Source organism: Phacochoerus africanus, chromosome 1, assembly GCF_016906955.1.
Source record: "Phacochoerus africanus isolate WHEZ1 chromosome 1, ROS_Pafr_v1, whole genome shotgun sequence".
In the NCBI taxonomy this organism is placed as follows: Eukaryota; Metazoa; Chordata; class Mammalia; order Artiodactyla; family Suidae; genus Phacochoerus; species Phacochoerus africanus.
The window spans coordinates 60450844-60469937 of NC_062544.1; the positions used below are offsets into that span (position 1 = coordinate 60450844).

General features: G+C 40.1%; 1 protein-coding gene across 1 annotated transcript in view; it reads left to right on the forward strand.

The window, feature by feature from the left end:
* The window catches only part of ADAMTS12 (ADAM metallopeptidase with thrombospondin type 1 motif 12), a 371922-nt gene that overhangs the window by 245547 nt on the left and 107281 nt on the right, over positions 1-19094 (forward strand). Inside the window, exons 12-13 of the mRNA XM_047767431.1 lie at positions 2139-2308; positions 15606-15739. Of these exons, the coding sequence (XP_047623387.1) occupies positions 2139-2308; positions 15606-15739 (304 nt within the window). The remainder of the gene's footprint in view (positions 1-2138; positions 2309-15605; positions 15740-19094) is intronic.

A 19094-nucleotide genomic window follows, 5' to 3' on the forward strand; every position in this document is an offset into this window, starting at 1 on the left:
TAATGTCTTGGATAAGGATTTTGTAAACCTCAGAGTTCCATATTAGCCATTAAGTATTCCATAGACATTATTTCACAAGTGACTTTCAATTTTTTAATCAGATTGCTTAATTTGTCCATATTTTAAGTTTGTGTAATATTATATATGAATTAAATTTATGTTTCCTTGATTTCAAAATACATATATTACATTCTTAATTTCATTATTTCCTGGTACACTAGCTCTCAAGTATAATGAAAGTATACATGTGATGACTCCTATAGTAGGAAATGTATTAAGCTTCTTTTACCTAGATTTACATTAGTCAGCATCGAAGGGAAAGGGTTATATCTTTTAAAAGCCAAGTGATAAATAAGATTACAATTCCCTCAGTATCTCAGTTCCAAATTTTACTTCTCTTTTTTATTAATAAATATATTCCTATATGTATATATGTGCATGTATACATATATATGCAATATAAACTATATATATGTATATAAACTATGTGTATATATATATATATAATTTCTCATAAGGATTAATAAATTAATATCTATGAAGAGTTTAACACAATATATACTACATAAAATTATTAGTAAATGTAGTTATTATGATATCTTTTTCATTTCCTGTACATAGATTAAGTATACATTTGAGGATTTGGGACAAAATTGTTTTAAAATCTTATCCTTTGGTTTAAATGCAAGTGTCCCATGACTTCAAAAATTCAAAACCAGAAATTACTTATAGAATATTTTCACAGAAAATCCTTATTTTATGGTTTGTTTCCTTGGTTTGTCATATGGTTTGTTTATTTTATGTTTGTGATCAGAAGAGTAATTTCCATTTTAGAGATTAGGAAATAAAGGATATTTGCTCTGGCACCTACTGGCCGTGTTGTATATCAGTCGCTGCCATAGCTTTCCTGGGAGGATGGCCAGTGACCCATGATTATCAGAAAAGGGATATCATTTCACTTCAGGGAGAACATGGTCCTAACTCCCTTCTTAGAGGCCACAGTTTTTCAGAGTGTCCTTAGGTGAGTAACCATGTCTGATCTAAATAGCTGGTTTGCTTAAGTTCATTGAGAACAATGACAATGGAAACATGGTCACAGATTCCACTCTATGATTCATGTTAGTGTATGACCAACTGATCCTAAGACTGTATCCCTAGAGAAATCCTAAAGGGCTCTTGGATGGAAATGAATGGAAAAGGTGCCAAGTCAGAGCATGTAACTGCATCCTCACCAATAGGAAACCAGCAAAACCTCAACTATCAAGGACAATTCTTAGTACTTCTTACATGGAGTCAATGACTGTGAACTGCCTTGGTCAAAGAATTATCTTTGGGAGTGATACATGCAGGAAGTGCTTACAGTAGGATAATGAAGTGTCATTTAAGAGGAGAAAGAGATTACTTCTGGCAGTAATTCTGGAAGGATTCATGATGGAGATGATATAGCATTTATTTGGTCCTTAAAGCATGGGCAGTAAGTAGATATTTAGAGACTTAAGAGAAGAGAAATCTATCTGGAGACACAGAAAAAGAAAAATAGTAAATAAGTGAGCTTGTAGTACTGTGGCGATATGCAAGTGAAGGGAATATGGGAAGAAAAGTTGTTTAGGTGAGATAAGTCAGGATCATGAGGGCCTTGAATGCCAAGCTCAAGAGGCTGGGCTTGGTTCTTTGGCCATTGGGTACCATTAAAGGTTTTTAAACAGGAAACCAAGACAATTAAGGATGTCATAAAAATTAGTCAGGGAGTCATGTGTACAGTAGGTCAAATGAGGAAAAAGAAGGGAGACAGGAAAAGAGATAAAGGGTGGACTAGTTTGGTGATTGTGGGAATGAAGAGGTGGAAACAAATATAAAGACACAACTCATGCCCAGACAACTGATTGATTGTGTGGTCAAAGGAAGGGGTCAAACTATTTCAAAATAGGCAACTATACACTTGGGACTGAATGTTTGTGGAAACAACAACAACAACAACAACAAAGTGTGAAATTTGAAGAATTTATTCAAAAGGTGTGTTTTGAAGCTAGAGAGCATAGTTTGGCAAGGAAAGGGTATGGTCAGATGCCAGAAAGTTTTTAAAGGAAGGTGCTGGCCTTTAAGGAAATTGAAATACAGCTTGTGTGTTTTATGCGTAGACCAAAGTTTGGAGGGAAGTACTGCACTGGAGAGAGAAAACGCTATCGCCTGTGCAACGTCCACCCCTGTCGCCCGGATACACCAACGTTTCGGCAGATGCAGTGCAGTGAGTTTGACACGGTCCCCTATAAGAATGAATTCTACCGCTGGTTTCCAGTTTTTAATCCAGGTAAGGAGCTGTAACAGGATGTTCCAGATCCAGGGCCACTGACACTAGCAGAAAGCATTGATAGGCCAGAGTATCTGTGATGTCCTGCAAAGTGCAGCAAAAAGAGAATCGTACCATCAGGAGTTTTATATTTTAGGAGGTGGAGACACTGACCTAGTTAAGTTGATCAGTAAGTGTTGAAGGCTCTGTGCTGAGCCTTGTGGCAGATAAAAGTGAAGTTTATCAAACATGACATTTACTTCACAACAGCTGAGGTGCAACTAAGCAATAAGTGGTGCTTGTAGGAATTCAGGAATGAATCAGTGATGAAAGTGAGTGTTGAGTGTGTGGAGCAGAATGTAATTCTAGCAGAAATTCAGAAAAGAAGGATGCTGTGGGTTTGGACTCATTTCAAAGAAGGCTTCCAAGGAAGTAGTCGATAATTCTTAAGTATGAGTAGACCTTCTACTGGAAGAAGGGAAGGGGGAAGCCATTGAAAATAGAGTCAGCAATTCCAAGTGAGAGGAGAGAAGCACGGGGAAAGACAAGATGGTAGAAAATGAATGAGATGTGAAACTTTATCAGAAGTGAGTGAGAACCAGCTCTGGGCCAGAAATCAACATTTTGTATGTGTAGGACAGTATTAAAAGGGTGAAAAGTAAAATCAAGCAACAAATGGATGCACATCAGGGGATGGGGGCATAATAGAGTTGGAGAATGGAACTGCAGCCTTGGCAGTGCTTCCCCTGAATCAGCACCAGGGACACACTTTCTCCTGAAAATGAGGGCGAATCATTAACTGTTAGCTATAGATTACCATTAGGAAGTATCTGTGATTGAGTTCTCTTATGTCACAGTAGGTTAAGGATCCACCTTAATTCAGGTCACTGATGTGGTCCAGATTCAATCCCCAACCTAGAAACTTAACACATGCCACAAGTGTGGCAAATAACTAACTAACTAACTAACTAAATAAATAAATAAATAAATAAATAAGGTATCTGTGCTATTTGTTGTTATTCAAATACAGAACGAAAGAAAAGATTTTTCTGAGTTAAAGATACTGGAGACAAAGTAGTAAAAAGTAACCCTCATTTGTGATTTTTCAGTTTTTGAAATCCAGTGTGATAGAACACAAGAGGACTCATAGAAGTCAGCCAATAAATGAAAATTACATGTTTGCACTGTTAGAAAAATGATATAGTCAATTGCTTTTGAAAGAAAGACTCTCTAGTGTTTTTCCCACTTTGTGTCTCCAAAACACCCTGATGGCTGTTGGTTGTCATGGGCAACATCTCTTCCTTGTTCCCCATTGTTTAGCATCATTCATGCTCTAGGGGAAGGAGTCATTTGGGTTTTGGTGGAATTTCACTTCCTGATCCAAGCACTTGAATACAGGAAAACTTATATATATATACTTCTGTGTATGCCAAAGAAAAATTCACGTAGTGATGAAAATTATATCTACTTAATATTACTTATATCTATATTTTGGACATTCTATTTTGTTGGAACTAGTTGAGTCAGTAGTACTACAGACCCTGAATAAGCACCCTTTCAGAACTAAAATGGCATAGCTGCCCCCATGTTGTGATGGTTGCTTAGTTTGGGGGTCCCCACTCATGCTAGATTCAAGGTTGGCTTTGTGTCTGCTACCCTCTGACAATTCAAATAGCTGGATTTAGAATAAAAAGATTTGGCTCAGTCTGGCTTTTCACTGATTTGCAAGCATGTATCATGTGCCTACTTTTTGCACAGCATCACGATAGGTGTTAAAGAAATGAGAGTTACAAAAATAGACACAGATTTCTCTTGCGTTGGAGTGGTTGCTGTGCCTCTGTAACTGATACTGAAGCTATATAAACCTCAAATGTGAGGGAATTAGGCTGAGTGCCATCTGCTTAACTCCTGTCTGCCTGCACTGTAAGCCTCCATCCTCCATCCAGTAGTTTTCTTACAAGCTCTTGTGCTATCATTTGAGTATAGTGACTTACCTGCTAACCCAAGTTGCTGCCTCCTTGACCAACACACAGATGTTTTTCCCCCATCAAACTCCATCCTACAGAGTTGCTCTTTGCTTTGTTGGTGGGCACCCCTGGTGATGACAATGTGACATTCATGTCCACAACCATGTATGGAGCACTTAACCTGTGCCAGGCATTGAGTACTTTATACCCCCCCAAGCTTCCCTCAGAAGCCACCAGAGGATGAACCAAAGGTACAGTACAATGTCCCATCCATTCAGGGGACAGTGTTAAGTGTCTTAGTAAGTGGCCTTTGGTAGATTTGCCAAGTAGCCAATGACAGAAGAATCCTAGATTCAAATATTTGGAATTTCTCCATCAAACTCCATCAAACCTTGTGGTTTTCAAACTGTTCCGTGGGGTCCCAGGCCTCCAAAAATGTTTGAGTCTAATTTCATTTTCAAAAAAATAATTTAAGCTGTTTTTAAAGTGTGCTAAAGAACAATGCTTACACCCAAAAATACTATATATCAGTTTTTACCATATCAAAAGCCACCAATGCATTAACATAACCTTATACATAAGGTTTTCTGCAGGCCTTAGCATAAAAGTTTCCCATCAACACAATTTAACTGAGAAATATCCTGAGATTGCAGGTCAAACTGTTCTAAACTGTTTTCATTTGCAGATATTTGCATGAGTCAAGATTTTGTTATACTGTGCAACAACAACAACAAAAAAAACCATAGTAAAAAACAGGTGGTGGAGCCAATATGTCTGTACCTGCTGCCCATAGCTTGATTTCAAAATTTTCTGTTCATCTTAGTATTCTCCTTGGATTCCATTGACTAATTTTTAACCACAATATACTTGAACTTACAAAATTTATGCTTATTAAAAGCCTGATTTTACCTTGCTTTATTTGCAAAATCTTGTTTGAAAAAAGAAAAATAATTCTGCTTAAAGGGTTTGAAAAGTACTAATCTAGGTCACCTCACTTTCCAATATCAGCATTTTCTTTACCAGCACTCCTGGGCAGAAAAAAAAATATCCAAACTCCACTTGCTCACATTCGCAGAAGCACCAGTGTGAAGAGCTGTGGCTATGTATTTTCTCACTTACTCCCATCCCCATCCTTCAGAGACAAAGGAACTTAGCACCTCTGTAGGATGGAGTTACTCAAGTATATAGTGTCTTATATAATGGAGCTGGAATTGAAGCATAAAGTCTGTTTGTTTAAGAAGCTGAGATATTTATACCACCTTATGTGGATTCCCAGGGACTTGAGTAGCCACTGTTAATAGAAATGTGTTTATATCTTGCACCTTCTATTAGGAAATGACCAAATCCTGGTCTTGATACCATCACTGTCCTAGATGCTCTCTTCCTTTTTAGATATTTTTTGGTCTCAGAACATCCAATTAACCCTTCACTTAAGCTGATTTTTTTGTTGTTGTTGCTTCTAAATATTTCAGCCCTGTCAATGCTTAATGCCTATGAGACTTCCAGCAAATGTGGAGGGTCTGACAGAAGGTGCAGGGATAGGGTCCTTTAGGACCATCTTTAAGGAACTGTTACAGTTGTGTTCCCTAGGAACAGACTGAGACAGACACTAGATGCAGGAAGTTCAACCGGTGCAGGAGGAGAGGGGAGGAAGAGGGATTGGGCAGGGGGCAAAAGCTGGCTTCAGTGTGGTTTCAGTAGAGGTCTTTTCCAACCCTACGAGGAGCTCTGCAGCTGGAAGGACCTTCAGAGCTGCCACAGATGAAGTGGGGAAGCCAGTCCTTGAAGCCCGGCATGGACTGGACATTGGTTGTGGTCTTCCCCAGGAAGATGTGAGTATCCTTGGTTAAGGATGCTCTCTAAGGCCAAGGTGGCCATTGAGGCCCAACACTGGCAGCATTCCCAGGGCCTGGACACCTGAGGGGACTTGGGTGGTATGCATAGAGTTTATTATGAGAATACTTGGGGTTTAGATAAACAGCCTTTGAACAGAAGGTCATTGTGGAGAGCAACCTGGGAGATCTTTAAGCCAGAAAACTTTCATTTCACAGACAAATCCTCTGTGACTTTAAGAGGGAAAATAATGGAATAATAAGGACGTTTGCAGATACTCCAAAGCCATTCAGGCCCGCTCCCCCCTGACTTTCCTCTAAAACAGAAGAGGGAAAATGCAGGAGTCCAGCTCCAGCAGCCAGGGATGTTCCTGCAGGGATGGACGGTGTCGGCAGCAAGAACACGGAGACAGCCTCTTTGTCTCTTTTTCAGAGAGCTGGACTGCTCGTTTATTAATTGAATCAACCATGCTTATATACAATTTTTACTTACCTTTGGCACATGTCATGCGTTATACATCTGGTGATATTTTTTAACTTTCCACTCCGTCAGATGTTGCCTTATGACCCAGCACATGACCAGGTACATTTGGGAACACAAACAATGTTCTTTTTTGTACTTTCCACTTGACTTTTCAGAATTAAATGCATTCATGTTAATGATCTAACTTTGTAGCAAAAGCATGAACCTATTAACTTTATAATTAAAAGTATTTCTATGTGTCTAAAACCTAAGACCAAACTATATTCTACTAAAGGTTAATCATATATATCAAAGGTTATTTTTATTCTTATAAAACTAGAAACCACAGCATTGACACTTCTTAGGGTTGGGCCAGTAGGCCTGGCATAGCAATAAGCAATTGACTGAAAGTAGGTAATTTCCTGACCTGTATACAATTGCCTGGTGCAAACTGCACAAGTTTTTCTATAACTAAAGCCCAATATCTACCCTATTCATCAACTAGTCCCTAGCAAAGAAAAGAGCTACCTGCTGGAGCATGGAGAGACCTGTGCCTCAAGCCTCTCTTTTGTCTCCAGGGTTTTCCACAAGTTAAACTGTAACAGTCTAATACGGTCTGTATAGAAACAAGGAAGGAAACTCAGAAGTGAATGATAATCATAGAACAAGGGGGAATAGTAGGAATAGTAGGAATCTGTGGGTAAACACTAAGCCCTGACGTTTACCCTCCCTGGGGTCTTTTTTCGGGGAACTTTATTTGACAGCAATTTCCCAGCTCTTGCAGTTTTTATTAACAGCATAAGCAGGCAGAGAAGAAGCAGGACCATCGCTTTCCCAGACATGCTGTGCAGTCTGGAGTCCTCAGTCTCCTGGACTTTGTCAGCAGGCAGACCTTCACGAACGGCTCCCAGCAGGAAAACTAGAAGACTCACTAACCTGTATTCCTGGGCACCCCAATTCTGACCAAAGGGATAAAGATGGCAGCCCCACTGGGTCAGACTTCTGGGAGGGAGGGATTTTAATTGGCACTGACCCAGCCGCCCTCAGCGCCTGCCTCCCTGCCTTTCACCCTCCCCCTTTGGGTGCCTGGGGTCCAGTTGGCTTTCTTATCGCATCCATGCTGAGATAAGCTGCCAGATTTCTTGTCATGTGGGAAAAAATAAACTCCTGTCATTTACAAGGAAGCAACATTTTTTGTTTGCTACTTGCAGCAAAACCCATTACTAATAATAAACTTATGTCAGTATTTGCTCTGTACAGGTGCAACTCAACACTTTATATGCATTTCTCTAAGTTTATCTCCACAAGAAAACTTTATATGGAAATTTAAGTTTTTGACCTAGTTCTTATGGATATTCCAATAGATTTAGAGATTTAAATAACTTCTTAAACTCAGACTATATAATAGTACCAAAAGTTAGCCCAGGCCTGACTCTACAGCCTAAATATTAACCACTAAAACAGAGACTGGGATGAGCCCATTACCTTATGAACAATGCATTAAATTTTGAATTTTACCTAAGATGATTATCATGTTTTTTAAAAATAGATGATTTTATGGCCAGGAAGTTCTGGTGGGAAAAGAGCCTCAATGACATCATATTATGATGAAGGCTAGGTTAATTAAACTTATCTATCTTGCCTTTGAAAATTGATTTTTTAAGTGTTATGACAAAATTATTACCTTTCATAAACAATTTAAATTGCAATTCCAAATTTAGTGTCACTGTTCTTAACCATTTTAACTAAAACAACATAAACATATACAGTAAATAGCAAACATTACTACATTTAGCCTTGTGTAAAACTTCGATAAAGTGGGTTTAATTCATTTTTATTTTTGTCCTTTTTTTTTTTTTGGTCTTTTTAGGGCCACACCCACAGCACATGGAGGTTCCCAGGCTAGGAGCCTAATCAGAGCTATAGCTGCCAGCCTACACCAGAGCTACAGCAACGCACGATCCGAGCCGCGTCTGTGACCTACACCACAGCTCATGGCAATGCCAGATCCTTAACCCACTAGCAAGGCCAAGGATCAAACCCATAACCTCATGGTTCCTAGTCAGATTTGCTTCTGCTGCACCACGATGGGAACTCCCTTTAATTCTTTTTTTTTTGTCTTTTTGGCATTTTTTTGGGCTGCTCCCGTGGCATATGGAGGTTCCCAGACTAGGGGTCTAATCGGAACAAGCCTATGCCAGAGCCACAGCAACGCAGGATCCCAGCCACATCTGCAACCTACACCACAGCTCACGGCAACGCCAGATCATTAACCCACTGACCAAGGGTAGGGATCAAACCCGCAACTTCATCGTTTCTAGTCGGATTCATTAACCACTGCGTCAGGACAGGAACTCCCATTTAATTCATTTTTAACAATTAATTCTATTCCTGTTTTTCATACCTTTCTGTGGTTATCATAGAATATATTTAATTTCTTATTTTTAAATAATATGTGTTTTGATATATTTGGAGATTGTAATATTACCTTATCAGAAAGTTAAAAGTATACCATCTTAGACCAAAGGTACAGAATTTTGGTAATTACTTGACTGATTTTTGGTTGGAGTTTTGGTGAGGGCTTTATTTTTGTTTTGTTTTTTCCTCTCAAGCTGAGCTGAGCCTAGTCTTTAAACTGAGCTTCCTTTTCATTTTTTTTTAATAAATATTACTTGTTAAAACAATACACCATTTTAAGTTATGCCTTTTGCTTAAGGTTTAGTATTTCTTAGAATCTGTCAAGGAACTGCTCACATGCACATCACAGATCTCTTCTGTTCATGCAGGTGCTCCACTGTCCCATGGGACTTCACTTACAAGACACAAGTTCAAATGTAAAATTATTAAGTTTTAAGACAGTGACAACAGAGCATTAACCAAGTGTGAGGCCCTGGGTGCCTGCACAGGACTCAGATCCATGGGGCCCTACCCTTAAATGGATTTTAGAAACTAGAGTGTTTTTGCTTTGTTTTTCTTTTCTTTTTTTTTTTTTTTTTTTTTGGCCCTCCTGTGGCATATGGAGTTCCTGGGCCAGGGATCAGATCATAGCTGCAGTTGTGACCTATGCTACAGTGCGGCAATGACAGATCTTTAACCCACTGTGCGGGGTATTGAACCTGTGTGCCAGTGCTCCAGAGACGTGGGTGATCCCATTGTGTCACAGTAGAAGGTTCACAGGCTGAAGCTCTTTCTTTAAATGGTGAAACTAAAATTGCAATCTACTCACAAAACATGAAATGCTTCAAAACTTTTCCTTGACCTAAGCAATAATTGGTATCCTTCTTAGCAAATTTTAGCTTTTGCTTCTTTCGATCGGTTAAGATCATTATCCAAAAATGCTGCCCTATTCCAGCAGAATTGAAAATGCAGCCTGTGATTCAGTGAATTCATTCAGTTACCTAAGCTTCCTTTGAGAGGATTACAGGCAGCATGAGGGTGAGAGTTGCACCCGTCAATTAGTTTTAGTTTTCCTTTAGCTGAAACATAAAGGATTGAAAAGGTAGAGAAAAAAAAAATCACATGAGCCTGACAAAGGGATGTGTCAGGGAAGATGCTTATACCGGAGGTGCTAAAACACTCAACTCTGTGGATATTATGGAATCATTGGGGTTGGTACCAGGGCAGAGGCTCTCCAATATGGTGGTCATGACCTTTTGAGGATGAAGACCCTCTGTTGCTCCTCCTTCCTCTTGGTGCAGAGCCCTGAGTCACAGGCTCACCCAATGACACACCCAGAGCCCCATGAGAGACAGAGGCTGGAGGAGAGGGCAGGGAAGCAGGACTTCAGGCAGCCTTGTAAACTGCTTCAGTAGCCCCAGCCCTTCAGTTCGCAATGGCTGCTTTTAAGCACAGGGTTCTTTCTGGCCTTGGGCACACCTATAGTCCTGGGTGTGCAGGCACCAGGAGTCAGAGCACAGGGTCTGTGTGCCACTATTGCTATTGCACAAGGATTATTCACTACCTATTCCTAAGACTCCATAGAGCATTGTATGTATAATCCATAAAAATCTGAGTTTCTTAACTGCAGTGGACCTCAGTTAGCCTGTCTAACTGTGAAGGACGTACAAATCCAGCATCACAGAAGAAAGATGAAGAGAAATCTCAAAATTAGGGCTTCATCTCATCAGATGTGTTCTGATTACCACAGGGGAAAGGAGACCTTTCTAGTTTTCTCGTTTCAGGACCAAGACATTATTTATAAAAGGAATATATGCTTCTTATAAAAAAGCAAGTGTACATAATAGAATGAAATAAAAATAAATTCTTTTTAGCCCAGCACACTTAACTTACTCCTCAAAGGCAAGCATTGTGACCAGCAGAGTTCCATTTGCACATGAATGGAATCATACTTTGTTGAGTCTGCAACTCCTTCTTCCTTTCTTTTCTTTCTTTCTCTCTCTCTTTCTTTTCTTTCTTTATTCTTTCTTTTTTCCTTCCCTCCTTCCTTCCTTCTTTTTTCTTGTTAAAATATAGTTGACTTACAATGTTGTATACATTTCTTCTGTACAGCAGTGACCCAGTCATATATATATATATATTCTTTTTCTCATACTGCAACTTCTTGACTCATTGAGCACAACACCATGGCATGAGGGTTTACCTCATTCCTCTCGGGGACTGCATAGCCTTCCATTAGGTAAATGCGTCTTAATTGATTGGTCCATTTACTCCTGGATAAACATTTCATTGATGCAAGGAACACCCTTGACCTCTGCCACTAAGGTCAAGGTTCATTTCTATGATGAGTTGAGATCAAGTTGAACTCTTTGCCCTTTGGTCCAGAAGTTTCTCCCTATTGGTGTTGGTCACTGCCATCTCTGTTAACTAGTAAACGCGGGTTAAAGGTCTTTTCTGGGTGTAATGATCTGCTTGTATTCACTGGGAAAGGTTAATGGTGATAACTACCACACTAAAACAACTGCTCTATACCAGATGCCTTCTTAGAGTCTAACATGTTATTCTCTGACAATCCCCTGTGTGCAGAGACCAAGATGGCCCTGGGCAAGATGTAAGAGTCAGGGCTGGGATTTGAACCCCTATGAATCTAACTCCAAAGTTAGTGTAGAAAATCCCCCAGGCTGTGCTTATTTCTGCCCCTTCTGTGCTTTTCAGTTCTCACAGCTGGTGTGATTTTTTTTTTAGGGCTGAACCCACAGCATGTGGAAGTTCCCAGGCTAGGGGTCGAATTGGAGCTCTAGCCACTGGCCTCCACCACAGCCACAGCAGCGGGGGATCTGAGCTGCATCGGCAACCTATACCACAGCTCACGGCAATGCTGGATGCTTAACCCACTGAGCGAGGCCAGGGATCGAACCCACATCCTTGTGAATGCTAGTCGGGTTCATTAACCACTGAGCCATGACGGGAATCCATCACAGCATGTGTTCTGACCCCTGCTTCTCCCATGGTGCCAGCCAGTAGTAGCTGGTCAATACACATGACATGACTGGGGTGACCTTGAGGACATTGCAGTTTTGTGGAGGAGCTTATAAAATCCATAGTCTTGGAAGCATAGGGCTGTGGGGACCCCAGTAGGCACTGAGCTTTGTGCCAGGTCCACATCTCAGAAAAGGTCAAGGAACCACCTACTACTGACATAGCTGGATATAGATATTAAACCGACAAAACAGCAATTGTTTAGAAAGTAGTACAACAAAGCATGAAATCAGTGCAGAACTGATTAGAAATGGCATAATGGGATAATCTGAAGAAGAGGATATTTGGGGAAAGATTTGTGGGAAAGAGAATCGAGCCAGCATTACAAAACATGTGTCTTCGGACGGCTCTGAGAGAAGATTGGAATGATAGAAGCATAGCATATGGGACAACCGCAGGGACCTTTAGAATGCAGGAGTTCAGGATGAGGAGGTGAAATCAACCACCAGAACAGCTGTCATTTGTCAGGCACCTACTGTATACCAGGTGCCACGCTGAGTGCTTGATCTACAATCTCTGTCCTCATCCTCACAATTTCCCTACACAGTAGGGATTATTATCATACCCATTTTTTAGATGAGGATACTAAGCCACAGAAGAGTTAAGTAACTTTCTCAAGGTAATACTACACTGTCATAAGCTAGAACGTTACATCTGTTCTCTGTTGGAGTAAATGGCTCCAGAGGCTGGTGATTCTTGCCATAGCTAAGCCTTGCGGAAGAAAATTAGAATGGAGTCCAGTAGATATTCTACTAAATTGGCTTCTCAGATATGACCCGTGAATAAATCCTTGCCTAATAACACAAAGAGTGGTTACTTTAAAGATCTCATCGAAGACATTTTTTTTTTTTTGTGAAAGAATAATTCTGTGCCTGTAGGTTAGGGGTTAATAGTGTGAGCTCTACATTAAACCATCAGTTTGTGCTCTGCCACTCATCCTGTGGAGATCTTGGAAAACTTAATCTTTCTGTGCCTAAATTTTCTCTGTTAAAAAGGGATAGTAAAAAAACTAACATCATAGGGTGGCTGTGATTGCTGTGAGATAAGACAACCACTGCAAAGCACAAGAAGATCTGGGGAATAATGGTCGAGTAATGCACTGGCTATTATTTTGACAAGCAAAATTCCCTTTTACTCACTCAATAAGTAGAACTAGCAAACGTCTCTGGGTAGTTTTATTCTTTAGGGACTGAGTCAAACAACACAAGTGCAGAGGAAGTAAAACTAAGACAAACATTGGAACTTCTCTGTTCTGGACTTCAGTGCCAGGTTTGCCTTTGGTTGGGAGGTTTACTTGCTGCGAGGAGCCGTTTTTACAGCCCTGAGAGTGAGTGCTTTGTTAAATTTTGCACCCTAGGCAGCTCTCGTCCCAGCCCTCCCCAGCAGGCTAGAATAGATCCTTCCTTTAGAAAAGCTCCAGAATTATCCAGGGCTGCTGCTTCTTTTTGCTTTATGTGTCCAAATACAAAGTCTCACATCTCAATTCTAAAGCTCAAACCAAAGTCTTGTTTAAAAATGTTCCCCTGGCCTCCATCCTTCTACCTGACAGCCTGAGGTCTCATGAAATGATTCCCTGGCCCCAGTGCACCTGGATGGATGTTCTCATGTCTCAGAGAGCAGAATTGCTCCCGGGCAGCTCCTAAGCACTTTTGTTCCAGGTTAGGCAGTGACAGAGCTAATTGTGTTGCCAGGAATGAAGATTTATAATAATTCAGAGTCATGGCCTGTCTCTGGAATCTTCTGGCCCTCTTCCATTGGCACCTGGTGGAGTGATCTCACCAACTCATTTTGACTTTGTTCATTCTCTCAGACAACTTGCCTACTGCACTTCATATAAAATCAGTTGATATTCTTTTTTTGTCTCTTTCTTAATTTTATGGCCACACCTGAGGCATAGGGAAGTTATGGGGCCAGGGATTGAATCGGAGCAACAGCCGTGACCTGTTGGGCAGCAACATCCTTAAATCCAGTACACCGATCCAGGGATTGAACCCACACTTCTGCAGTGACCTGAGCCGCTGCAGTCAGATTCTTAACCTACTATGCCAGGGTAGGAACTCTCAGTTGATATTCTTTATTTGTTTTTACCTTTCTCCTTTAAGCTTTGAACAGATGCTTTTGAAACTCTGTCTTAAGTTCCACCAGAGTCCCAGATTTGAGCTTTTGCTCTTAGTTAAATTTATGTAAGTTGTATACTTTTAATTTCTTTCTTTTTCTTTTCCTTTTTTTTTTTTTTTTACTTTTTAGGGCTGCACTCGCAGCATATAGAGATTCCCAGGCTAGGGATTGAATCGGAGCTATAGCCGCCAGCCTATACCTCAGCCACAGCAACATGAGATCCGAGGCGCATCTGCAACCTACATCACAGCTCATGTCAATGCCAGATCCTGACCCACTGAGCGAGACCAGGGATCGAACCTGCATCTTCGTGGATTCTAGTCAGATTCATTTCCCCTGCACCACAAAGGAAACTCCCAGTTGTAACAAAACTAACAGCCCTTCCCCAAATAAACTTTTAATTTCTTTACCACATGGATCATTGCATCCTAGAGCAGCCTTCCCTAGAGCTGCTCACTCTGGCCTTGCATTTGGTGCCCATCCACATAGAGGTGGGTCCATGGCAAATGGCATTATGGCTGGTCCCATAGAGCCCTCAGCTGGTCATGAAACTAACAGCCCTTTCCCCAGTAAACAGGTTCAGAAGGGATCCCCAAAGGACTTTTCTGAAGAAGACAATTCTCAAATTTTTCACTTCAAGAAAACAAGACATATCATTCAAAAGAAAATTATTATTTGAATTCCTCCTATCATATACATGTATTACTTATTAAAACTTTTAAGGCAATTTATGTTTTAAAAGTTCTCTCTCTTGCTGCTTATTCTAAGTACCTATGTATAGATAACACATTGTATTAAGTAAGTCTTTACAGCAATTCTATGGGAAGATCACCCTATCCTCATCCACAAGGAAACAGAAAATTAAATCTTAAAATGGATTGAATTCAGGACCCAGCATGATGGGTTGGACCTCTATGATAAGCGGGTTGGCTTTTTTGGCAAAAAAAGGAGATCATTTGTTCCTATGCGATTATAAATCTGTGTCCAAGGACTTCATGGACTTGAGGAGGATAAGGGAGAATATTTCTTGGGGGGGGGTGGGTTTATGATAGTAGCAGTGGTGTTAGTAATGAGCTGGTCCCATGGGAGGGTCTTTCCCGGAAGTCTGCTTCCTCTGCTGCAAACAATGGGCTGGCATGGTGCTGGTCCAGAGTCCTGCATCACTGGTTGCTATTACTTATTTTCTAGGTTAACCTCAGATGCTCAGTGCCTTATTTTTACAAACGTAGTTCAACAATTGATTGTTGTCATCATATATAACAAAAGGCATAGACTTTTAAAGTAATCTCCCCAATTTAATTTGTTGCAAAGTTCTTTAAAAGAAAAAAAAAAGTCTGCATTGTGTCACAGAAAGGTAAAAGATGGGAATGACATCTTTTGCTCCAGATGAACAATGTTTGGGGCGGGGGGCGGGGAGCGGGGAGTCATAGGTACAAAATCCTAGGGGAGAGGTGCTGAGCTAAAAAGCTAGCTTGCAAAGATTTGTCTCTTTTTCACTCCAGCACATCCTTGTGAGCTCTACTGCCGACCAATAGATGGCCAGTTTTCCGAGAAAATGCTGGATGCTGTCATTGATGGTACCCCTTGCTATGAAGGCGGCAACAGCAGAAATGTCTGTATTAATGGCATATGTAAGGTATTGGGTATGTTTCCTTAATCTACAACTTTATAAAATCATGATTTTTATTAATTTGGGAAGTCAGACCTTCTCACCTTTTGCTTTCATGGTATTTGCATATGGTCTGTTTTTTTTTTATTTATTGGGTCTGTGAGGCAAGGCTTTTTGGTATGCATCAAAGTCACCATTAGGAACTGAATCGTTTCCCTCCTGCTGATGTCTTCATTTCTTAATCTGTTGATATGCTCTATGATATTATTTTAGGCATGGGACTGGGTTGAAAGGAAGGAGAACCAAATTAAAGGAGGAATTATTAGGAAAAGGCAATTTAGATTATTTCAGCGGCATTGAATTATTCGTGGGTCACTTGCCAACAGAGTAGATCAGTTGGAGGAAAAACTGAAATTAATCATTGTGTAGTGTTTTTCTTAAAACAGTTTGACATTTAAATCTCCATTAATCACTGACATGATCTTTAGAAGAGAGATGGCATAACAGGTAATTACAAACCAGGTCTTCTGATTTCTATGGAACTTTTTTCACATCGACTCCATTAAGAAACCCTGCCTTCATGTAAATGACTTAAGTCTAATTTTGTAATGCTTTGACATATACAACCATTGAAGAATTTCTCCCCGTTGTTTATAGTTTATTTTGCAAAGAACTGATGAACAAGTTTTGTGATCCAACCCCCAGGCATAAATCCCAGTATAAAGAGGTGTTGTTACTCAATGGAAGAAAAACTATATAAAAATACTCAATTAACTATTAGTAAAGCATAATTTTTAAGTGCTTGGGCTATAGACTGTGAACCAAATACCATTACTTACTAGCTGTATAACCCATACATCTTTCTAAGGTTCAGTTTTCCTCCATAAAATTGGGATGTTAACAAATCTTCTTAGTGGGGGTTGTCAAAAAGATTAAATAAACTCATATATGTTAAGCCCTTAACAGAGCCCCTGTCACACAATACTCCTAATATATTTGTTTGCTTTTATAAATAATTAGCATATTTTTTTCCACTGGCCCAAACTATCACCATGAAAAGCTCCTGCCCATAAATGTTTAGCACCCCGGGAAGGAGAATTTATCATCTTGCCGTGGCTGATGGACTTACCAGTATTGGCCAAAGTACAGGAGTCCACAAGGTGATTCCCAGGACTGAGTGAGTGAGCTAACAGCAAGCTGTAATCAGACTCTAAGTTGGAAAGAGCCCAGGCAGAATTCTCTTCCTAACAGACTAATTACCACTGTGGCTACAGAGAGCCCAAAATAATTCATATATTTCAGGTTAGATCTGTCCCCTAGAGTGGAAAAAAGTTTATTTAGCTAATTTAGCCCCAAGTAGCCCCATTGCCATCTAATGCAGCAGTTCTCAGGCCTGGCTGCCTATTTTAAAATCTACTGACTTCTGGCTCTATCTCTACCTTATTAATTCAGAATCTCTGTGATTTGGGGCTTGGGCATTGCTATTTTTAGAACTCCTCACGTGATGGCCATATGCTGCCAGGGCTGAGAACTTTGGTTATCAAGAAATGAAAGTAAGGCTAAAATTGTCTTTTAGATCTAAATACATTTGCATGCACAGAGACATTATCTTTAGCTTATGATGGAAAACTCAGGTCTTTTGAACAAAAGAGAAGGGATCCTGGGTGCCTCTCTTGAAACCAATTAAATCAACTTAATATAATAAGCCAGATTCTCTCAGCTTGCCTTCCTCTTTCTGGAAACCAGTAATTAAAGCAATAATCAAAGCCTTTTAGGAGCTGTAATAACTCACTTTCTGTCTATACCACACTGAACTAAGTTTTTAAGCTAAGAAGTTGTGCCACATCAAATTTACCTTAATAGCCAAATACAATTTATCTTTTAAACAGCTAGGTTGTAGATATTTTCAGCTTTTGCTAGTCCTCGTATTCATTCACCATGGTTTTTTCAAAGGGAATTGAACATCTATTGAAATAAAAAGTTACATCATCAGAAAAAAAAATACATGCAGTGTCTAATTCATCTTCTCTGTGGATAGGAAAATGTTCACTTATATTCATATAAATATTCATTATTTTTGCTTATAATCATATATTTGCTGTCTGTTTTGAAATTATGATATTTGCCAACGTTTGGGCATGTTAGACTTGCAGGACTTGCAGATTCTGTTGTCAAGGGAATTCATCAAACTTTGATCGAACTGAATTGTTATAGGAAGTAACTCTGTCCCTCATCTTGTTCTTTTGTTTTTTTGTTTGATTGTTTAACTTGTAATGAACTCCTAAGTTTATTTATCATAGATACAAGTTTAAACCATGACTTTTTAGGATACACCCCCTTTTTTTTATCTTTTTATCTTTTTTAGGGCTGCATCCATGGCACATGGAGGTTCCCAGGCTAGGGGTCAAATCAGAGCTGTAGCCACCAGCCTATGCCAGAGGCACAGTAATGCTGGATCGTAGCCATATCTGTGACCTACACCACAGGTCACGGCAATGCTGGATCCTTAACCCACTGAGCAAGGGCAGGGATCGAACCTGCAACCTCATGGTTCTTAGTCGGATTCATTTCTGATGTGCCATGATAGGAACTCCAGGATACACCTATTTTTAATAACAGGTATGACGTGGAATAAGCTTTTAAATATATGAGCAGATATTCCACTCTTCTTCCAACTTTCCCAGTCCTGCAGTTTTAAGACAGGCTGCCAACATTCCACCTCTCTCACCCCTTTTTCTTGGAAAGAGAAAGCAGATCTTTGATTTTCGTTCCTTTTCTCTTCCCTTTTCTGCCAGTCAGCATAGCTTTGCCTTCATTTCCTTCCCGAAGAGCCGAGATGCCCTGAACTATCACATTAGCTGTCCCCTAGACTTTTCCACTCCGCCTTCCATCAACCTCTTACCCAGGACCCTGATCCTGACCAACCCAACCAAGATGTTTTGCTCTTACAATCAGTCTATGTACACTTCTTAAGAATTCCATTTTGTGAATTTGTGCCCTGAGAAGGTCAATGTCTTCAGTCCCACCTGAGTCCTTAATCTTACCTGACGATCGTCCTAAGTTAGCTCCCCTTCTCATTGCTCTCAGAAACTGCCCTGAACCCTCTTTGTTTTCTCTCGAGGCCATTTTGGCCACCTCAGTGATTTGCTGAACAACCTCAAATCAATTTCTCTGGGCCAGATCTCTCTCAAGAATGCCAGATCCTCTCTCTTGGCCCTCAAAGTTATGGTGAGGAAAGCATTAATAATAAGCAGCTGTCCCATTTATTAAAGGACAAAATCACTTACCTGTTCTCAGTTAAGCATAACTGGCCCTCTCTTCACACTAAAGTTTTATGCGCTAGGAATGAATCTCATCTTGGAACTAGACATTCTTCAGTCTT